The 24978-nt window shown below is 32.4% G+C and overlaps 1 protein-coding gene and 2 long non-coding RNA genes across 6 annotated transcripts; 2 read left to right on the forward strand and 1 right to left on the reverse strand.

Annotated features, from left to right (window-relative positions):
* Positions 1–3961: 3961 nt before the first annotated feature.
* Positions 3962–4933, reverse strand: LOC139858282 (uncharacterized). The gene is made up of 2 exons (XR_011762882.1): positions 4735–4933; positions 3962–4351 (listed from the first exon to the last, which is right to left on the reverse strand). It is a non-coding gene; the product is annotated as an uncharacterized lncRNA (long non-coding RNA).
* A 1794-nt stretch (positions 4934–6727) lies between these two features.
* On the forward strand, positions 6728–12045 carry LOC139854324 (uncharacterized). Its single transcript, XM_071843655.1, has 6 exons — positions 6728–8414; positions 8521–10169; positions 10354–10567; positions 10641–10756; positions 10931–10996; positions 11074–12045. The coding sequence occupies exons 1-6, from the start codon at positions 6728–6730 to the stop codon at positions 12043–12045; spliced, it is 4704 nt and encodes a 1567-aa protein (XP_071699756.1).
* A 1590-nt stretch (positions 12046–13635) lies between these two features.
* Positions 13636–17283, forward strand: LOC139858289 (uncharacterized). Of its 4 annotated transcripts, none has more exons than XR_011762890.1 (7): positions 13636–14093; positions 14671–15024; positions 15100–15423; positions 15514–16201; positions 16303–16361; positions 16700–16787; positions 16948–17283. It is a non-coding gene; the product is annotated as an uncharacterized lncRNA (long non-coding RNA). The 4 variants fall into 4 exon arrangements; XR_011762889.1 differs by having other exon boundaries at positions 15103–15423; XR_011762888.1 differs by having other exon boundaries at positions 14671–14730; positions 14816–15423.
* The last annotated feature ends 7695 nt before the right edge of the window (positions 17284–24978 follow it).

Consider the following 24978-nt stretch of genomic DNA (forward strand, 5'->3'; position numbering starts at 1 on the left):
GATGTATGATGAAAACGTGATTTAATTATGATGATGATACGGATGACGATATAGTTGATGATACTGTAGGAAATATACATACGAAACTGAAAATTTACTAATAAAACATGAATATTCATATGCAATATACAAGGATAAACATAAAAGTAAAACGATCAAACCGAATTGAAGGGTTGAACCGGGCTTGTGTTTGACACAATTCCCTTAAACAGATTCGGCGTCTGTTCCCAGGGTACACCGGTTCGAAGCAGCGTACTGCCAGACGAGAGCACTTGCCTGAAAAAGACACCGAAAGCGGGGTGACCGAAGTTGTCGAAGAAGAAGCTGGAAAACTAGTGTAAGAGGGTTATGAATTTTGTTTGTGTTAGTTGATGCTTATTTTCTCAATACCAATTTTTGGTATTTATAGTGCAAACAAGATCTCAAAAGGTAAGAAAAGATTTACGAGATCACACAAAATATATTTACAAAATCTTTAATTGATAAATCAAATCTTTTAGGATTTGAAAAGGATTTATAAAATCACATAAAAAATATTTACAAAATCCTTGATTGATAAATCAAATATTTTAGGATTTGAAAAAGATTTACAAAATCACATAAAAATATTTACAAATCCTTGGTTGATAAATCTTTTAATTTCTTACTTTGCGCTTAAACTAACAACTTTGAGACGCGATATCTCATTCACCATTAACCCGTTTTAGTTCGTTTTAAAGCTCTCATTAGTGGTTACAAAAACCCACTAAATAGTCGTTAATATATATCACTTTATTATATATTAATTTGTGTCCAAAAAATTGGTGGAACACACTTTCCAACCAAATTTTCCAACAGATACAATGATCATGATGATGATTATCATTGTAAGATGACGACGATGATTGTTATAGATGAAAGTGAATTATGCTAAAGATGTTGATAACGGCGTATTATATCTGTTTATACTTCTACGGCCGTTCCAATATTACTGTTACCTAAACCTTAACTCTTTTAACGAAAACGCATCTGGATTAACCAATTGTTTTTGGATCGGGCCTGTTATTGGGTCATTTACGTTTTAAATGATTTTTCAATATGAACTAAACGATATTGGGCCCTATGTTCAGTTTTCTATTTGAGCCGAAACCCATAATTTAATCAGATAAAACGGATAGATGATGGTGAACGTTTGATTTTAAATGTGAGGATGAATGATTATGATTAAGATGAAACATATGGTTAAATTAAATAAGAATGGGTTTAATTCGAAGCAATTGAACGGTTAAGTGGTCTAAGATGTGTTTGTATTAAACGAGAGATCGCGGGTTCGAGCCCAGGCAATGGCAGTTTTATTTTTGGGAAGCTTGTTAATTCTTCTAAGGTATTATTATTATTATTATTATTATTATTATTATTATTATTATTATTATTATTATTATTATTATTATTATTATTATTATTATTATTATTATTATTATTATGATTTTAAAATTATTATTATTAACATTAGTATTAGTATTATCATTAAGAATATTATTAGTAGTATCATTATTATTAAAGTTAGTATTATTATTAAAATTATCATTATTGTTAGTATCATCATTATTATTATTATAAGTATCATTATTTTTATTATCATTATTTTTAATATATTATTATTATCATTATTATTATTACTACAAATAAAATAACTAATGTTATTATCAAAATTATTATTATCAATATCATTATTAAATCTAATTATTAGTATTATTATCATTACTTTAGTATTATCATATTTATTATTTTAACAAATAAAAGATATTTATATAAAAATATAATTATTACATATATCATAAGTATATCTAATTTACTATTTTAATATAAAAATAACATATATAGATATATATAACATTCGAAATAATAAATACATAATAATTAAAATAAGTAATATATTATATAATTAATATATATAAACTGGGTTGAATACCATTATATGTTCATTATATGTTTTAATATATATAAAACTGATATAGGTTCGTGAATCCGAGACCAACCCTGCATTGTTCAGTTCTGTCGTATACATATTTTTACTACAAAATATCGTATCGTGAGTTTCATTTGCTCCATTTTTAAATGTTTTTGCAATATATATTTTTGGGACTGAGAATAAATGCGCTGCTTTTATAAATGTTTGACGAAATAGACACAAGTACTTAAAATTACATTATACGATTGGATTATTATACCAGATATCGCCCTTTTAGCTTGGTAGCATAAGAATTAGTGTTTATTATAATTGCCACTAATTGACGCGAATCCTAAAGATAGATCTATTGGGCCCAACAAGCCCCATCCGGGTTACGGATGTTTTAGTACTTCGATTTATCATATCAGATGAGAGTCCTGGAATGATGGGGATATTCTAGATGCATTTTGTTAATGTCGGTTACCAGGTGTTCAATTCGTATGAATGGATTTTCAGCAGTGAGCAGACCTGCACCTTATTTATGAATTTGAAATCTTGTGGTGTATTAAAATATTGAAATGATTGTTATGATAAACCTATGAATTCACCAACCTTTTGATTGACACTTTTAAGCATGTTTATTCTCAGGTATGAAAGAAATCTTCCGCTGTGCATTTGCTCATTTTAAAGATATTACTTGGAGTCATTCATGGCATATTTCAAAAGACGTTTCATTCAAGTCGTCGAGTTCAAAAAGATTGTTATTAAGTAAATGGTAGATTAGTGATTCATATTATTGGAAAACATATACCAATTGGTATTTTGAAATGAGTTGTCCTTTAAAAGAATGCAATGTTTGTAAAACGTATCATATAGAGGTCAGTACCTCGCAATGAGACCAGATGTTGAAGACTTCGTCCAGGTGGATTAGGACGGGTCTCTACAGTGGGTGGCGGCTCCTTTCACGAGCCCCTACATGTGGCCTTAGCATCAATATTACAAACTTTAATATTCGTATTATCATTCATGATTTATAAAAATGTGGAAGAAATTCGCAAACAAACTATAATGTGAAAAAAAATAATTTCAAATTTGAAGACCCATGTATAAATACGGATTTGAAAGCTGTTGAAAATATATGAAAGAAAGTGAACACCCTGCCAAAATAGTAACCATCTTATTGTATCCTTAACAACCACATGTATGATCAGTATGATCAAATTAAATGAAAGTAGAATTGAAGCTAATGTAATTTTCACTGTGTATACTTTCTTAGTTAATGTAGTTTTTTGGCAAAGTATAGATCGGCAAGAACACCTAAATTTCAGATTTTCTTTGAAAGCCCATGAAACTCAACTGTAAAATATCTCCACTTTATCAAATCCATACCCATTATGGTATGGTGAACCTCAAATTCTAACACAACGGGTACTACAAAGCTATTAGCTTGTTAGTCAGTTATTGTCCTTTTTATTTTCACCAAACAGGTGCTAAAACAATCATAAAAGTCATTATCAACACAAAAGATAAATTAGGCTTCAAGGTCAAACACAAAAGTATTGCAAACGGAAACAATGTGCAAAAAGGTACAACACAAACTATTAGATACAACATTCTATTCGTAAAGGATGTTTTTTTTTTTTTGAAAGGCAAAATGAATACATCAGACCATGAATTATAGCCAGCAACACCTACAACAATAGCATTTACAGCAATAGTTACTGTTCAACTATATAAAATTTACAGATTTTAAAGAACTCGAGAAACTCAGCGTTATGGACATAATTAGCCATTGGTGCCAAACGAGTGATTTTCTCAAACCGTTTCGAAATTTGTTAAAAACTTTTAGGTTAGATATCATTGAGATTTCGGAGGGGTTCCAGTTATTCTATTTGTATAGAATGATAAATACCCATTCATTTTCACAAGAGAATTATACACTATATATATACTGTTTGTTTGTGGGTATTAACAAAAAATAACTACTAAAGCAATTATAGTTCTTGCGTTTAAGATAATCTCGACTAGATATGCTCCAAAAATGCAAAATTTGAATTGAAAATATAACATCGAGAGGATTCATATTGAACAACTTAATGCCTTACTGCCTTTATTATTGCTACATATAACCTACTTTATAGTCCATAGTGTGGGAATAAAGTTAACGCGAATAATTTTAAACAATTCAATCCCTACTTCAATATATTCAAGTTACTAAGAAAGAACTACTCGCTTGAAAGCATTTTATCTTCAAAGAACCATATGTGGATGCATTCCAAGAGAATCGAATCAATATGACTAACACCGACACTTCCAGAATCAAATCAATATGATTAACTCCAGCAGTTCATCGCGAAAGAAAATATTCACTAAGCCGGCAAGTTCCCGAAATGATATATCTTAGTTGAATCATTTCCAAGTCTGATTCAAGAAATATTATTGTACATAAAACAATAAGTTTATGTTTGTTTTACCAATCCCACCTATTACAGAAGCTGTATAATATGTTTCGAAATCATACATTCAGAATCATATCATATAACTCTTTTGGGCTTCAATAAACAAATATAAAACTCAAATTTCCGAGACCACCAATTCCAACTACATCAACAACATAACTTCCCCAAACGATCATCATAGTAACATCACGTTCCTCTGCTTTTCTACCACAAGAAGCTTTGCATAAACTTAACAAACTTTCCATTTCCATGACACAAATTAGTGTTTTGATTGAGTTTACTAATACAGATCTAAATATTCAAAACACAACTACACATAACACCTTAAATAAAGAAAATTGTTACCTGTAATTGTACCGATCGATGAAGTGGCGTAGATGCAACTTCTTTTACATCGGAAAACTTTAAATTAATTTCGTTCGAGATTTAGGAAGAGAAAAGAGGGTTTTAAGATGGATCGAATAGATGCGTGAAGTGACGGCTGATTGATTTAGGGCACAGAAGAGATGCTGTTAGCCTTTTTATATTATAGAGTTGGCCCGTATCCATGTGTGAAAGGCCCAAGTGACCTAATTCCATAAATGGCAAGTATTTTATCCTCAGATTTTTGTTATATGTAATGATACCTCCACTCCAATTTTTGATAGATCCGGTCAATTTTTTTTTTTTTTTTTTTTGCCGAAAATATTAATATATATATAAAGATCGTAAAGATCTGGTGTTACAAACAAGCGACAATGATTGAAATTGTAAGGGCTCGCTCTGATCATCCTACAAATTGGACGAAAACAATGATTGAAAGAGAGCGAGCACATTGAAAATGAAATGATACAACAAACAAATAACCACCAAACCTAAATCTAAACTACATAAAACCGGGAACGTATCTAACGCCACAATCTCCACCACTTAGAAGCCGCACACTAAAATGAACGTCGGGCACTCCAGCAGCACCTAACCCGAGGCCTGCACCTCAAAGTAACCTCTCGTACTCGAAGAACCCATAACACTCCTAACCAGAGAACCACATGCTCGTCAAGTAAGATCAAAACCCCGTTCGAGCGGAAAAAAGGACCCCGAGAGAACTACTTCAAAATACATTAATTTACCATGGTCAACAAAGTCGACACACGCCGGCAACGACATCGAGTCCACCCGAATAGACTCAACTACGGGAAAGGCATGGACATTACAGCGGAACGGCAACCGAATAGTACAAATTACAACACCAAATAGTCAAATGTCCTAATCTACTCTTAAATGCTTTCTACTTAGATTTGACGTTTTAAAATTTGTTTTTTGTTTTTTTAATTTTTTTTGGCGAAAAAAATTGATTATAATGAAAGAAACCTTCATTAAAACAATTTGTTACTCAGTAGTTTTTTAACTTTTAATAAAGTGAGGTGACACACTACTTTTTAATTAATGTATATTTTTATCTCATAAACTTACAGTTATGTCCCTAAATTAATTTAGGGAGTTAAGCTTAAATTTACATATTATCTAAAAGACAAAATTTGTATTTTCTTTCATGAATAGTACTATTTGTGCTACAGTATTATTTTTTTGGTCTCAGCGATAAATGAAGTAACTTTCGTAAAGGAACCAACCCTTCAATGTTACCAAAAGATGTCGAATTTTTTTTTTACAAAAAAATCAACTAATTTTTTTTTCTTCCTTAACGATAAAAGAAACAACTTTTATAAAAGGAACAACCCTTCAATGCTACCAAAAGATGTCGAAAAACATTCTTTTTAATAAAATAGATCAACTAACTTTAAAAAAAAAAAAAAAAAAACCGAACGCTAAAAAAGAAACTTTCACAGAAGGAACAACTCTTCAATGTTAAATGTCGGAAAAAAAAAAATTTACAAAATAAATCAAGACTTTTTTTTTAACTCGCATTCAAAACGAAACCCCCGACGCGAGGCTCCACAACGAGTCTTTTCTAAAAGGAAAGAAAGAGATGCCACGTGCCCCACGTGACGGTTTGAACACAAAATTAAATTTCATCACCAATATACATCACAAACTTACATGTGAAAGCGTAGTAATAAATAAAATCACAAGATGGATCAACCGTGGATTCCTAATTTATTGCATCACAGAGACGAACCCACTCAACGCAACAAATAAAAAATTTAATAATAATAGTCAAAATTATACGATTAATAAATAAATATAAATATAAATAAATAAACATATAAATAAAGATAAAACCCCCAAATTAAAAGCTCAGGCGATTTCTGGCGATCCATTGCCAATTATCATTCTGTTCAAACTGATCGTATTTTTCTAATCTGCTGCACTTCGATTCCCATCGATCCCTCTTTGGATCATGGGAAAAAATTCTGGGGGAAAGAAGAAAAAAGGGGCTGCTACTGCGACTAGGGTTTTGCGAAGTCGAACAATCGGTGGAGAAGAGGAATTGCACGATAGCGATGATTCAATCAAGTCTGTTAATAAGGATGATGAAGCCAATCACACGGTGATGTTTCAAACAGTGGATCCATTGACAGGTTTACCTATTAATTTACATGTTTATAAATCTAATGATGATGAGTCTGTTAGTGTCCATTCGGCCGACTTAAATGAAGTTATCCCAAAGCATGCGAATAAGGTTTTGGATGATTATGAGTTTCCAGAGCTGATCGGTAACAATAACAATTTTCGTAGTTCCTCCTCTTCAAGTGCTAAAGTGATTTCTCCGAATGGTAAAACCAACCCGTTGGCCAACCAATCGGGGGAAGTGCCGAAAGATAAGATTGTTAATGAGGAAGATATCAATGTGAATTCTACTCATGCCTCTCCACATGATTCACCTTATGCAGGTGTGCAAGGGAGTATGATAGGGTCATTTGCTGAGGCTTTAAATGGGAACAGTCAAAAGTCAAACAAAAAAGTGAACTTCCGTTTTATTGAGCCATTATCTAATAAAGAGGAAGATATAGATGTTGAATTACCAATTTCATCAGTATTGGAAGTAAATGAACGCTACAGTAATACTCTTTATGGTTACTTCTTGGGCAAAAGAATAGCATATCCGGTAGTGAAAAATTATGTTACAAATGTTTGGAAGAAATTTGGTCTTGAGAAAATCATGATGAATGCACGGGGTTTCTTCTTTTTTAAGTTCACTTCCGAGTCTGGTTTGAAAGGTGTATTAGAATCCGGTCCCTGGATTATTCGATCAAGTCCTATTATTCTTAATGCTTGGACACCCGATGTTCCTTTAACTAAGGAGGATCTAACTCGTGTACCGGTATGGGTGAAAATTCATGACATCCCTATTGTTGGGTTTACAGAGACGGGGTTGAGTATGATAGCGTCAAATATTGGTATCCCGATGACTTTAGATTCTTACACAAGCACTATGTGCTTAGAATCATGGGGTAGGCCAAATTTTGCAAGAGCATTGGTTGAAATTTCATCTGAAAAGGAAATGCAGGAAACTATTCGGATGGCTATACCAAACATTAATGGCACAAGCAAAACTGTTTGTTCGCTAAGAGTGGAGTTCGAATGGAAACCTCCTCGTTGTTCGTGTTGTGTTACTTTTGGGCACAAAGACTCACATTGTCCTAAATCTGTGATTACAATTGATAATCAGCAAGTTAAGCAAGCCAAGGATAAGGATGGTTTTGAAACTGTTGGAAGTAAAAAATCTATTAAAGTGCCGAGTAAAAAACAAGTTGGGGCTTCTGGTTTTGCAGTACAAAATAAAAAACAAACGCTTGTTTATCGCCCGGTGAAGAAGACTAACGAGGATGTAAATAGGCGTGCATCTACTAGTACTCCTAAAACCAGTACTCATGAATTGCCTACTGATGGTGTTGCCATTAAGAACCCTTATGAGATTCTGAATGATTTAAATGATGATGATGCTAGAGATGGTGAGCGTGTAGGATCGCCGAACGTGTTGGAAGATGAGTTAAGTGACTTAGAAGCAAATGTTGATGAAACCTCTATTTTTATGGAACAAAAGACTGGCGGGGCAAGCACTCCGGGAAAGAAGGTTTCCGATGGTTAGTTTCGGGTCCTGGAATATAAGGGGTCTGAATCTTCACCCCAAACAAAAGGAGATTCAAGAGAGTGTTATTAAAAATAATCTATGTTTATGTGCGGTTCTAGAAACTCATGTTGATATCTCAAAACTAACGGATATTTGCTCGAAAGTCTTTCCAGTATGGAGTTGGGTTTCGAACATGTCTGTTTGTAGTGGTGGAACTCGTATAATTCTTGGTTGGAATCCAAATGTAGTGAATGTTATGGTGCTTAATATGACCCATCAAGTTATTCATTGTTTGGTCAAGACCCTAAGTGGAGGTATCCAGTTATTCGTTTCCATTATTTATGCTGATAACTATTATATTACTCGTCGTCAGTTATGGCAGGATCTTTGTATGCACAAGGGTTTTGTGGGAAATCATCCTTGGGTCTTAATGGGAGATTTTAATGTCTCTTTAGATTCGGATGATTCGAATGCCGGTAGTTCTCGAATTACTATTGCTATGAGGGAGTTTCGGGAATGTGTGGAATACCTTCGAATGAGTGATGTAAATCATGTTGGTCTACACTTTACCTGGAACCAAAGTCCTTTTTCGTTGAATGGAAAGCTTAAAAAGATTGACCGTATTATGGCCAATGATAAATTTATTGAGGATTATGGTAATGCTTTTGCTATATTTCAACCTTATGGAATATCGGACCACTGTCCTGCCATTTTGAAATTTCCCACTACTAATCGAGCTCGTCATAAACCTTTCAAGTTTGGTAATTTTATCGTTTATAAAGAAGGGTTTGATGATATTGTTATAAAGGGTTGGCGTAGAGTTGTGGTTGGTCATAAAATGTTTCAAGTAGTGAAAAAACTTAGATGGTTGAAGAAACCCCTCCGAAACTTAATGTGGAAGAAAGGTAACCTTCACATACGGGTGACCAAGCTTAAAACAGAGCTAGACGAAGCTCAAACGGCGTTAGACATATGCCCTTTTTCGATGGAGCTAAGAGAAGATGCAAGTTGTTTGTTGCGTGCATACAATGAAGCAGTCTTAGAAGAAGAAAGGTTCCTAAAGCAAAAATCGAAAATTGAGTGGTTAAGAGTTGGAGATAACAATAGTAGCTATTTTCATAAAATTGTGAAGGGCAAAATTCATAGAGGTCGAATCACTGCTATCGAAAATGCGCAAGGAACTCTGGTGGAAGATGTTGCAATTCTGAATTTGTTTGTTGAACATTTTACTCACTTTCTTGGTACTACTACTGTAAACGCGGGCAACTATATCCCTGACTCGCTTTTTATTAAAAAATTAACATCTAATCAGGCGTGCAGGATGATAAGGCCAGTTGTTCCTAGTGAAGTAAAATCTGTAATTTTTGATATGGGTAATAATAAATCCCCGGGACCAGATGGCTACACAGCGGAGTTCTTTAAGTCTTCTTGGGATATTATTGGCGATGAGATTGTTGATGCTGTTCAAGATTTTTTCCGTAATGGACAGTTGCTTTCGGAGTTGAATCATACTGTTATTGTTTTGTTACCTAAGGTTCAATCCCCTAGCAAGGTTAATGATTATCGTCCTATAGCGCTTTGCAATACTTTATATAAATGTATCAGTAAGATTATCGCTAATCGAATTAAAGACAGCTTGGATGATATCATTAGTGAAAACCAGTCTGCATTTGTTCCGGGTCGGCGTATATCTGATAATATTTTATTGACTCAAGAATTAATGCGGAACTATCATTTGTTAGCGGGTTCCCCTAGATGTGCGTTCAAGGTGGATATTCAAAAGGCTTATGATACCGTGGACTGGTCGTTTTTGAAGACTATTCTAGCTCGATTTGGGTTTCATACAAAAATGATCCGATGGATTATGAATTGCGTGTCATCAGTTTCTTTCTCGATAAATATAAATGGTGAGCTTCATGGTTTTTTTTAAAGGAAAGCGTGGTCTTCGACAGGGTGATCCGATGTCTCCATATCTTTTCACTTTGGTTATGGAGGTTCTTACTCTTCTCTTGATTCGCAATGCTAATAATGAGTGCTTTAGGTACCACCCAAAGTGTGATGATCAGAAGATTATCAACCTTTGTTTTGCAGATGATTTATTTGTTTTCTCACATGCTGACATCAATTCAGTTCAAGTCATCAGCTCGGCTTTGGAGGAATTCAAAAGTTGGTCCGGTTTAATGCCAAGTTTGCCGAAAAGCACTGCTTTTTTTTGCAAATGTTACGTCTCACATTAAAGAGCAGATTCTTATTTTGTTGCCTTTTGAGGAAGGATCTCTTCCCATTAAATATTTGGGTGTGCCTTTAATTGCATCAAGACTATTCTATACTGATTGTAAAGTTCTTGTTGATCAGGTAAAGAGTAAAATTAATAGTTGGAAAAACAAGTTTCTTTCTTTTGCAGGCCGGGTGCAATTAATAAGTTCTGTTCTTTCTTCAATGCAAATTTACTGGCATTCTGTGTTCTTGCTTCCTAGTGCTATTATTAAAGAAATTGAATGCTTGATGAGAGGGTTCTTATGGTGCCAGGGCAGCATGAAGAAAGGTAAAGCTAAAGTTAAATGGGATGATGTATGCAAGCCTAAAGAGAAGGAGGTTTGGGCATTCGACGTTTGAAGTATTGGAATATTGCCCTTTTAACGACTCATATTTGGAGTATCCTTTCTCATAAGGAGTCTATTTGGGTGAGGTGGGTTCATTCATATTGGCTTAGAAATAGTAATTTTTGGGATGTCTCGATTCCTACGAATGCGAGTTGGGGTTGTCGTAAACTTTTAAGCATGCGTGATGTCTTACGCGGACGTTTTCTGCATGAGGTTGGAAATGGCGTATGTACATCTGCTTGGTTCGATGAGTGGTCTGATTTGGGACCTCTTATTTATGTTGTTCGTCGTAGAAATATTACTCAAGCTGGCATGCATTTATCTGATTCAGTCGCTGACATTATTAATAATGGAGCGTTTATTTGGCCGGCTGAGTGGGTTGAGAGATTCTCAATTCTAAATAATTTGGCGCCTCCTGTTTTATCGAATAATATTGATATTGTGAAGTGGAGAGATATTTATGATGCAAAATGTGATTATTCCATCCAACAGGTCTGGGAGTACATTCGCCCACGTGCAAATAAAGTCCCATGGTTTTCGGTGGTTTGGTTCTCCCAATGTATTCCTAGGCATGCTTTCATTCTTTGGCTTCTTATGGGAGAAAGGCTAAAGACTCGAGACAAATTGAAGGCCTGGGAAATTAGGCAAGGTGATATTATCATTTGCTCTCTATGTAACTTAATCCCAGATTCTCATGAACACACTTTCTTTTCGTGCCCATTTGCTTCGCAAGTTTGGTCTTTAGTGCTTACTCATATGGACTTTCCTATTAGTAGTCATAACTGGAAGGATTTTATGTTGTTGGTTTGTCCTTTTGCTAAAAGGAATATTGCGCGAATTGTTATTATAAAGCTTCTGTTTGCTGCTACGGTCTATTTTGTTTGGCAAGAGCGGAATAGAAGGGTGTTCAAGAAGGGTAAACAGTCTCCGGTTCAGGTCTTTGAGTCGATATATTCTACCGTCAGACTAAAGTTGATGAGTTTTCGGTGGAGGTCGACTGCTAATTCGCTTAGGCTCAAGTCAGATTGGAAAATTTCTTAATTGTGTTTTTTTTCTTTTTTCGCTTGTAGCTCGTGTTGCTTTAATTTGTTTTTAAAGTTTGGTTGTTTGTGAGGTTGTAGGGCTTGTCCTATAACTCCGTGCTTCAGTTGTATATTGTTTTTTGATATCAATATATTCACCGGGTGAACCCCTTTTACCAAAAAAAAAAATAGTACTGTATTAAATAATAAAATAAATAATAATGCCAAACAACGTTTCCCATTCTTCACTTATTATTATTATTATTATTATTATTATTATTATTATTATTATTATTATTATTATTATTATTATATCCCTATATGCTAAAAAACATGGCCATTATCGTCGTTTCAGTTAAATCCAATTGTCGTTTTGAGTTAGCGTTCATATTATAACCGGTACCTCAACTTCGCCTTACGTTTCAGAAAGACCCCTCGAGTTTACACCTTTTTACTTTTTTAGGGTTGAAAGCGTAATTATATAATTTTATTAAAATAAAAGCAACTAGCTCCACCTCATATTTTAACGGGCCCTATCTTCTCGCTCGGTGCGAGTTAAATTTTTTCGAGACCACCGTTCAACTCGAAAAAATCTGATGAACACAACGCGACTAACTATACGCAAAACGAACATCGTTAAAAAAACACTAAATAACGGGCCCTATATTCTCGCTCGGTGCGAGTTAAATTTTTTCAAGACCACCGTTCAACTCGAAATAATTTTACGAACACAACGAGACTAACTATACGCGAAACGGACATCGTTAAAAACACTAAATATTTCGGGCTGTATTTCATACATATACATACATGTCCAACAAACAACCCAACCTACTAGATATATTAGGTATCAAAAAACGTATATCCAAATTCGACCGCGCGTTGAATACAACCGCAGCAACGCGTGGTCGAATTTTTTTCTAGTTATTATTATTGTAAGTATATTAAGAGTAAAATAGGTAATTATGTGTAGATAGATCAAAAAGTGGTGCGTGGGAGGATCACCTCCTATTAAAGTGGAAGTATTTATATTGTTTAATTATTATATACGAGTATTACAATTTATAGAGTATATATATAAAAACTTTACCTATTTTCTTTTATCTATTTATAATAATATAATAATGAAAATGAATACTATGGGAGTATGGGACATATTTGTAAAATAGGAACGGGTAGAGTAACTTGATATATGTCAAAAAATAAATTAATTGAGCACCTAAACGAAATAAAAACAATGAAAGGAAAAATTAGACACAGAGAACCCAAACAATGAATCCACAAAAATTCCTCTGTTCCCACGAATAAAATTTAACTAACTTACGACTATTATTAGGCTATCACTCCGTATTACTTAATTTGTTTTGAATCAATAGGTGTGCTAGGCTATAGAAGCTTTGATTGAATGTCATTACTTGCCTAAAATCTACGAAGGAATTTGACATACATCTCTATCTCTACATCTTACAAAGCATGTGGGTTACATCTGATGTGTCGATCAACCCTTATTTTCCGCTATTTTATTTCCACGTGTACACCTTCATCGTTCAGTAATAATTAAATTAATCAAGCAATTTAAATTAGGGTTTGGTAACTTCCATCTGTAACCTAAATCCACAAACTCATCTCATCTCAATCACATAACTGCAATCGGTAACTTCCATCTGTAACCCATATCCACAAACTCATCTCATCTCAATCACATAACTGCAATCGGCTAATGAACCATCACATTTACCCATCGGTTATCAAAAACAATCTATCGCAAAATCCTAATAGTGAGCCGCACATAGGGGACGGCGGAATACCATGGTGAATGACGAATTGGTGTTTAAAACACCACGAGGAGGTGGAACAGATCATGTGTTTTGATCAGATGGGAATCAAAGACGAGTTGATTCGTGGAATTCATCAACACGAATTTGAGAAATCATTAGCAATTCAACAAAGAGTTGTTCGTCCGAATATTGAAGTACGTGACATCATCGCCTGGGCTTAATTGGGTACTAAGAAAACGTCAATGTTCCTACTTATAGTGTGCCAAAGTGCCGATTCTTCTTCTACAAAGTATGTACCTTTATATAAATGATTTAATGTTATTTTTTTGTGAAATTGAAGTATAGTTGTGTGCTTTAGGGTTACTATATTTTTTAAGCTATTAGCGTCTTTATTGTCTTGTATGAAAATTTACATTTTAACCTACTGAATGAATTTAAGTTTACTCTTTTGTGTGTTGTGTAAAAAATGAAGAATATTATTTTTGGTTTGATGAAATTAAAAGGACAACCTTAAGACATGAACTGTTAGTATTATTGAAACCTATTGTGATTACTAATATTCATATGTTATGGCGGTAATAATCTGAATAGAGTAAGTTTGCAAATACAAAGGTTGATCGTTAATGAAACTTATAATTCTGATTTGATATGGATACTAATATACTTCACATCCTTTAGCTGTTATATTGGTGTATATCCATGACTGTATGACATCGCTGATATTTGGCAAATACAAAGGTTGATCGTTTAACATCTAATGCTTATTTAATATGGATAATAAAAGATCCATTTGTTCTTAAATATAATAGGTTCTATTTGAGGTTTAAATTAATTGTTGACAATTGAAGGTTTGTATGTTATTGCAGGAAAGATTCCGTTGATGGGAAAAAAGAATGAGTTAAGCAATTTTGGCTACTGTCAAAAAGGTAAAAACTTTAATGTTTGTGAATTAGAAGTACTATAGTATCTATGTTTTGTTTTGACTTAAATGGTACTCTATGGTTTCTCCAGTTATTCGATATTCATGATGCACTTCATTATGAATTCAGAGGCTGAAAATACGGTCAAAGATGTTAGAAAACGAAAAAACGTTGATGAGTTGCAGCATCTTTTGCCCTCGGATATAGATTTTGAGCTAATAAAAATCATTGTTTGTAAATATTAAATTTCAGTGTGTTTTCTTTAGAGCTTCTTTGAGATGAAATGAGAAAGAAGTGTTTGTAAGTTTCAAGATTCAAAATTTACCCTTTTTATGATATTTTTCATTATTCTTGGACTTATTTGGATTAGATTAGCAGATTGATAGTCAAATGGCCAAACCCGAATTGGATATGTTTTGGGCAAGTGGTGTTGAATGTTCATGGTGATTGGGTGGTGAGGGTTGTGATTCATATTCATGATGTGGATCTGTTAAGCACATTTCATATTCGGATCCACCCATCGGGTTGTCATGTTGTGCTGATACATTTACATCTAATCCATCGGATGTAAATTTGTCTACAATGTAAGGCAACACCCCGTGCAGTCATAGAGACGTTAGTGGCTTTTAAATCTCTGAAACAACTTGCAAATAAGATCAAATTGCCATACACGATGCTCATACTATCTGCCTGGAACAAGTATGTTCATCCGTTTTTTAGTCTCCATGCCAAATTATATGTTTATTACCCCTGTTCACTAACATGTTTGGTTTGTGATTCTATTTGCAGATTGATTCAACTTTATTTTAACCAAATACAGAGAATAATATCAATGTCAACCCCACCTAATTGTTAACGTGTATGTCCAATCATCCAAAAGGATCATTAAGGATTTATCAATAAGTATATGCAGCCCAATGCCCAATCATCCAAAAGGATCAATAAGGATTTATCCAAAAGGATCAATGAAGTAGATACATCTGATCACAAAAAGTCGCAACCAACGGCTCCAAATTTACCTAATGACTCAACAACACCTAGATTCTGGGCTTTACTTGACGGATTTAGGCTTATATGGTCATCAAAATTCGGTAATTCATTTCTGGTATTCTTCTTTATATCATATCTTTTACTTTCAAATTTTTATCTCTATGACTGTTGTGGTTGTACAAGTTGTTTGGTTATAATTGTTGCGGTTAATGTTTGATATTATTATGCCACGTTTCGAATTTTTGTTATTGAAACTGGTAAGTTTCTATAATGCCGCCCAAAAGAGGCAAAGAAAGGTTGTTCCGAATTTTTCTTTTTTCTGCTATCTTCGATGTTGAAGAATCGGATGCGTCACTGTTGTCTATGTCTGCATTGTAATTGCCTCGAAGGCGTTCAGTGCAAAACCGTAGTCATCTCTGCCAAGCTAATGAAATTAACATCTTCGATATGTGTTCTTCATCTGATGTTTTTGGTGTAATTGTTGAAGGTATGATGTATTTTAGTTCTTTGTATTAATTTTTTATTTGTTTATAATCCTTTTTGTGGTCATTATTTTGTCAGACTTACTTGGTTTTTTCATCGTTTCAGGTGCTATTGTTGGTTCAAGTTCACATGCATCTCAAACTATCGTACTAGGTTTTTAAAAGGTTGTTTGTGGTACCTCTTTATATATACTGATTTGCTGTGGTGTTTGCAATTTTACCTTCGTATTTTGTTTTTGGTCAATGAAGCTTTTTACCATCTGTATTGTCTGTCATTGCTATGATTAACTGATCTTTTTTTCCTTTAGTATGCCATATTGTTTGTTGAAAAAAGATAAGTGTTAATAACCTCTTATCATTTATATATGTCATAAATACTGGAGTTTCTTGGCCTTTTTAGGGGTTATTTTATATATCGTGAATATTTATCATTTTTTATCGTTTTTTTTTTGTTGATTATATTTTGTTACTGCCTCCTAAATGTTTGCTCTATCATTGTGTAGGTGTATCTGAGGATCTTGGTGATTGTAGTTTCATATGCAGCCATGTTGGAGATCATAACAATCACACGACATTCTGTCCCCCGTAAATGTAAGTATGCAAAAACCCATTAAACCCGGATTACTATACATTAACTATTATTACATTTTTTTACCAAATTTGAGTTTCAATTCTTTATTTGTCTAATTGTATTGTAAAAGATTATTTCACCTACACTGAACTGTTTAACAACCTTTATTCTATTTTCCAGGTCAAGTCTATGGTTGCTACTGCAATACATCTTCAGTTTCATTACAAGGCTTGGATGTAATTCGATAACGGTTCAATAAAGATCTTGAAGGAATAAGTGAAACTGGTTTGCTAATGTTGGTACCGTAACTTAGTAGGCTAAGTTATGGCCTTGGTCAAAATAGGGTAATTTCACTAATGATGTGTTTCGTTAGTGTAAGTGTATAATACAAGAAATTTGTACCAATATTAACACATTCGAATACTATATTTTTGAGCTTATATTTTTGAGCTACCGTGCAACGCACGGGCTCTTAAAGGCTAGTATAATTATATAAAGTGTGACGACCCGGAAATTTCTGACCAAATTTAAACTTTAATCTTTATATTATTTCGACACGATAAACAAAGTTTGTTAAGTTAAATCTCAAGAATTTTAAACTGTGTTCATACATTCATTATAACCTCGACCAAATTCCAACGATTCACGAACCGTTATATATAAATAGATATGTATATGTATATATATATTATAACTTGAGAATATTAATAAAGTATTAAACGTATAATACTTTACACGAACGTATTTGTTTCAATATGATTTTTGACGAAAAAAAATATATTAAATGATTGAATTATCAGAAACATTGAATTATGATTACAAGTCTTTGTTGAGAGGTCCACTATGATTTGAGAAAATCTATTCCTCTTAACGATATTCAGAATAATTTGTAAAGCTATTTATAAATAAAAACAAAAAGTACCATTTACGAAAGTTAGACAAAAGTTAGTTGAGAATTGGTTTCCATAATATTCTATTAATCTATTTTCAAACGTACAAAGACGTTTTCAGTTTAAAAAGAACTTTATTATTAAAACGTATATAACTTTTATAAATATCTAGAATCACTTTTGACAACTCATTACTTAACCAGTATAATAAATATAACGATATTTATATTTTATTTCATTAAATATATATAACGATTTAAATTAATATTATATATATTTATACGCGTATAATACATACATAGTTTTTTTGTACTTTTACTATACTTTAACTTTACCTTTACTTTTACTTTACTTTAACTTTAATAATTCACTTTAATAATTCATACTTTAATAATTCACTTTAATAATTCATACTTTAATAATTCACTTTAATAATTCATACTTTAATAATTCATACTTTAATAATTCACTGTAATAATTCATACTTTAATAATTCACTTTAATAATTCATACTTTAATAATTCACTTTTATAATTCAAAAATCTATTATAAATAGAATTCAATAAGTTTCATTATTTCATAGAAACTTGAAAATATATTTCTCTAAACTCTCTCAATTGATTTATATATACACACACACACACACACACACACACACACACATATATATATATATATATATATATATATATATATATATATATATATATATATATATATATATATATATATATATATATATATATATATATATATACATATATATATTTGCTCTGTATTATTTCAAGATATTATTAGTATACATAAAATATTACGACGGAGTGCTGTCCGAGTGATTTCAAAATAGTTTTTTTGAATGAGTCGAAGCTAAGGAAATTATGGGTTATAGCTATGGAGGTGATGGGTATGGTTCATGGGTATGCTCGTGAGGTCAATCTAGTGTTTATTATCTCCGTTGCGTCTACGTACTTTCCTGCAATATTGAATCTCAATATTGATACGTTCGTGAATCCGAGGCCAACCTTGCACTTATTAAATGACGTTATATGTATTTTTACTACGAAATACAGTATTGTGAGTTTCATTTGCTCCCTTTTTAATTGCTTTTGCAATATATTTTTGGGCTGAGAATACATGCGCTGTTTTATAAATGTTTTATGAAATAGGCACAAGTACTAAAACTAATTCTATGTGGGTTTAAACCAGAAATATACCCTTAGCTTGGTAACATTAAACTACTTGTCTATGTACGGTAGGCGCGAATCCTAAAGATAGATTTATTGGGCCTGACAACCCCATCCTGACTATAGGATGCTTTAGTACTTCGAGGTTATTTTAAACACACCTGATCTGGTGTACTTCAGAGGGTAAAACATGAATGTTAAGGCTTGTTACCGGGTGCCTACAACTTATAGAATACTTTTATACACTTGCGAGTGTACATATATTTATTAACGGAAATCTTGTGGTCTATTAATATATTGAAATGATTGTTATGATAAACCTATGAACTCACCAACCTTTTGGTTGACACTTTAAAGCATGTTTATTCTCAGGTATTAAAGAAATCTTTCGCTGTGCATTAGCTCATTTTAAGGATATTACTTGGAGTCATTCATGACATATTTTGAAAGACGTTGCATTCGAGTCATTAAGTTCATCAAGATTATTATTAAGCCAATTATAGTTGGATGTATTATGAAATGGTGTGCATGCCGTCAACTTTCGTTGTAAAGAAAGTTTATCTTTTAAAAAAGAATGTAATGTTTGTAAAATGTATCATATAAAGGTCAAATACCTCGCGATGTAATCAACTATTGTGAATCGTTTATAATGTATATGAACGGGTCCTTTCAGTTGGTATCAGAGCGGTGGTCTTAGCGAACCAGGTCTGCATTAGTGTGTCTAACTGATAGTCGTTAGGATGCATTAGTGAGTCTGGACTTCGACCGTGTCTGCATTTCAAAAGTTTTGCTCATCATTCTTGTCGGAAATTACCTTCTTATCATTCTTAGTCTAGATACATCTTATTGCATTGATTGCATGAATAGTTTATAAACAAAATTCATATCTTAGCGTATCTGCTAATTCATATCTTAGCGTATCTGTTACTGTAAACTTTGCCTGACATATTCCGTAAATTCCTCCGTAATCTACGAAACCTTTTGCTCTATATAATTAGAATACCACCCGATAGCCGGAAAATCATTTCATATCGAAAAATTCTTTATTCAATCGTACGAAATGGAATTCGTCATTAGTTCAAGTCCCTCGGATTCCGAAATGGAATCCCACTCAAGTTCCGAAAGCAGTGTGACCGGAATGGATCAACCAATTAGTCATCATTTATTCTAGATGAATTGGGGATGGGTTCGTAGCCTCCTTAATCATTGGAGACAAGAAGAAGGTGATCCCTTCCATCCACCACATTGCCCTCTTGGCGAAGAACCTGAAGCACTTACCTGCGAACCTATCCGAAACACCATTTTCTCTCTTATTTCTAGAGTATCTCGTCACGATTACATACTACACCAAATTCTAGATTTTATTTATCCGCTCGTCCGAACCGACAATCACCCCGGTGTAATAGAAGAAGTCAACGAGCTTCGCACTCGGGTAGTGGCTTTGGAGAATATGGTGTAAAGGTTACAAACACCAACAGCAGCAGCAGCATAAACAGTACCACCATCAGCAACACCACCAGTACCATCACCACCACCACCAACAACATCCACATCCCACACCATAACATCACAATATGTATCTCAAACATCAACGTCATACGCCCTGTAAATATCCAGGAATATCAACAACAACAAACGATGAAGTATTAATTCATAAACTTCATTGAATAGATATCTCTGCGGCAGTTATGTAATCTCCAAAATCTTAGAGATTATTTAATTCTGACCGTAAATCGGATGAGTGAACGGAGATGGTAGAGTAGAAACTTTGATCAAAATGGTGTACGATTTACAAGCTAGAATTGTTTTACCAACAGCATCAACAGGACCGTAGCATCATCAACACAGTCAGTGCCGTCAGTATCGTCAGAATCAACAGCACCTGTAACATCACAAACTCTGTCAGTTCAAGAATCATTATGGACATCATTACGAATCAACAACAAATATATTGTATCAGCGAGTTATGAAGTATTAACTCATTTCCAATCGAAAGATTTATATGTATATTTTATATGTATAAATTTTTAAACCATAATAAATCTTCCCGTACTAAGCTATTATGTGTGAATCTTAACTACTCAGTTAATTCATATTACAAATATGCAATGATGTACGTCCTTCGTCCGCAACTTAACTATCGTTAATTACAATCTCTGTCTCAATTCAATAAAAAATCCAATTCATAATAAATCAAGTGTATTATTCGAATATATGTTTGATTTTACACTTTCATCATCGATGTACTCGAAACTTTTCAAATAACATTATTCGTACCTTGCGAAGTTCACAAGAATTTCACGAAAACCAACAAATAACAAAGTAATGATTCATAATTTCAATATTATTGAAGAAATACTTATGCAATTTATAAAGTTTTAGGGATTACTCAATTCTAGTTCCAACCATAAAACAAATGAGTTTAATTTAATATTAACTCATTAAATCTATATTACATCTAAAGAAAATATACACATATATTTTCATAAAGACTGTAATAAACTTCTTTTGTACAAAATACTAATTGTGAAAATTTTTTTAACGGGTAGGTAATACCCGAGAGATATATAAATTCACAATTAATATATTACATTTTTCGAAACTGATTCAGCAATCATCAACTATACTCCCTACTTTCACAACAATATCCATTCTTTCATATAAATCAAAACAATCATACTCATTCAAATTCAATTACATATTCTGATTTTGAAATCGCATAATTCAATTCGAAATATAACCAGTATCATCACTCTTAGATTCCTATATCTTTCAAAGCTATACTTTGACTTCAAAACTGTGTTAGAACATCATATGTATTAACGATTACAATATGTGCTCAAACCCTTCGAAATTCCTGAAGACACTTCAACTAAGGAACAATCGAGATGATGATCCAATCACATGTCACCCACAGTTATACACCCGAAAAACTCTCAAAACCCAAGTCATAGTTCGACACGTATCCGTGTTAGACCCTTTGGCATTTACTAGCTAAAATAACTTTTCAATTCCATTTCAAAATAGACAGTTTTGTCACAGCTCCAGCAAGTCATCTTCGACTTCTCAATTAAAACAGTCTTATTATAACCTCGATAGATATGTTGCCCTTTCGCCAACGTTACCGGGGAATCATTTATATTCACCACATTAGCAATAAACTTACCAACAACTTCATTGATCTTTGACTTTCAAAAAAAAAAATCATTATAATTATCGAAACCCTATCATATACTCATTCGTACCTTATAACAAGAATTGTCATACCAATTATTGAGAATTAGCAATCAGTATTTTGAAACCTCGCAGCATGTCTACATCAACAATTACATATACACACAACGTCTACCTCCAAGACTTACTTTCTTTGAATGAGAAATTTCTGAAAAATACCCTAAACTGCGAACCAGTTCTCGAAATTTTGAAAAATGCTGATGAAGCAGCAAAAACTGTAAACGACCTTAACAGTAAAAAGTTGGATGATAAAGGATAGTATATTGGCAAAGCTCAGAAAAAGAGAAACTTTGGAACTGGAAAACGGATTGAGCAAAGTATGAAGGAGGCTGTGGACAAATCACAAAGGCTGAACCTGCCTTCAAAGAATCCAAATGATTCAGTACTTACTGAAGTCATTAATGAATACCTTGCTCCTAACTCTAAACCCCTGCGGACAATATCCTTCATCATCCTCTGATATTAGACATTCTAAGATATCATCGTATCTTTCATTATAAATATCATCCATACTTCTGAAGATATTTTTATAATTATTCTTATCTGAAATCATTTACCTCTTCGCGCTATCTGTATTATATCATAAAAGAAACTATTTTAGTTTCTAAATTCTGAAACATTCGAGTTTAAAATAGGAATATTCTTGAAGAAGTGTTGGGAGCTGAAGCATGAGTTAGTATAATATAATGACACTTGATCAACGTGATTATATTACAGTAATTCATGCTGAGTTTCTAAATGGAACATGATGATTCACAGATCATAATGTCATCATGTGCTATGTTACACGACTCTTGTATTCTCTTTGATCTCTAAATATCAAGAAAATATTTCTTGATGATTCGTCCTTTTTCGAGGTATTCTGGTAATTTGACAAGTCAAGATCGTGTCATTACAGTTTTCCTTCCTAGAACATTAACAATGTTCATTTCGAAATTTATATCTGCGAATTCTGGACCATTACAAGCGGTGCTTAATCGCAAGAAGAAGAAACGAAAGGACAAAGCTCCGAACTAGAAATGGGAGTATAAATCATAGCAAATAGAAGAGAGCATTAACTGTGGATGACAATGATTATAGAAGAAGCAAGGACTTTGAAATATAAGGGAAGATATAAAACCCAACAACAACCCAGAAATCACAAACCGTATATATCAATGCATATAGCAATATAAAGACACGGGAAAACTAAAAACACTATAAAACCAAGAGTATAGTAGAAGTAAATAGATTCTTCCGGAGGCAGATGAAAAAGAAGAGTGACAGATATGAAAGTGAGGAGTATATCAAGAATCAGCATTGGATGAAGCATATTGACAAATACTTTAAAATATGAGTTGAGAAGGTGTGAGTTGTAAGAAAACAAATGAGGTAGATTTATAGTGAAATATCCGACATTGAAATCAAAATGGATTATCGCATTAATTTGAAGAGGATCATAATTTCCTTAATCGCCGAATAATCAAATCCAATATAGATTACAAAGATTTTCTTTTCGGAGATCAATCATGATGACGTCAAAAGATACGACGAATCACTATTATCTTATTTCATTCATTTACGATAACTTCACTCACACGCTTCGAGTAATCGAATTATTTTATCCATTCTTCTTGAACATGATAAAACTCTATAATCGTTATAATAACATTCTCATTGTTAGTCATGACGACCTCTATCAAATTTCGAGGACGAAATTTCTTTAACGGGTAGGTACTGTGACGACCCAGAAATTTCCGACCAAATTTAAACTTTAATCTTTATATTATTCCTACACGATAAGCAAAGTTTGTTAAGTTAAATCTCAAGAATTTTAAACTGTGTTCATACGTTCATTATAACCTCGACCAAATTCTGACAATTCACGAACCGTTATATATAAATAGATATGTATATGTATATATATATATATATTATAACTTGAGAATATTAATAAAGTATTAAACGTATAATACTTTACACGAACGTATTTGTTTCAATATGATTTTTGACAAAAAAAATATATTAAATGATTGAATTATCAGAAACATTGAATTATGATTACAAGTCTCTGTTGAGAGGTCCACTATGATTTGAGAAAATCTATTCCTCTTAACGATATTCAGAATAATTTGTAAAGCTATTTATAAATAAAAACAAAAAGTGTCATTTACGAAAGTTAGACAAAAGTTAGTGGAGAATTGGTTTTCATAATATTCTATTAATCTATTTTCAAACGTACAAAGACGTTTTCAGTTTAAAAAGAACTTTATTATTAAAACGTATATAACTTTTATAAATATCTAGAATCACTTTTGACAACTCATTACTTAACCAGTATAATAAATATAACGATATTTATATTTTATTTCATTAAATATATATAACGATTTAAATTAATATTATATATATTTATACACGTATTATACATACATAGTTTTTTTTATACTTTTACTATACTTTAACTTTACCTTTACTTTACTTTTACTTTACTTTAACTTTAATAATTCACTTTAATAATTCATACTTTAATAATTCACTTTAATAATTCATACTTTAATAATTCAGTTTAATAATTCATACTTTAATAATTCATACTTTAATAATTCACTTTAATAATCCATACTTTAATAATTCATTTTTATAATTCAAAAATCTATTATAAATAGAATTCAATAGGTTTCATTATTTCATAAAAACATGAAAATATATTTCTCTAAACTCTCTCAATTGATTTATATATATATATATAAATATATATATATATATATATATATATATATATATATATATATATATATATATATATATTTTTTTTTTCTCTGTATTATTTCAAGATATTATTAGTATACATAAAATATTACGACGGAGTGCGGTCCGAGTGATTTCAAAATAGTTTTTTTTGAATGAGTCGAAGCTAAGGA

The sequence above is a fragment of the Rutidosis leptorrhynchoides genome, chromosome 1, assembly GCF_046630445.1.
Source record: "Rutidosis leptorrhynchoides isolate AG116_Rl617_1_P2 chromosome 1, CSIRO_AGI_Rlap_v1, whole genome shotgun sequence".
Taxonomy (NCBI): domain Eukaryota; kingdom Viridiplantae; phylum Streptophyta; class Magnoliopsida; order Asterales; family Asteraceae; genus Rutidosis; species Rutidosis leptorrhynchoides.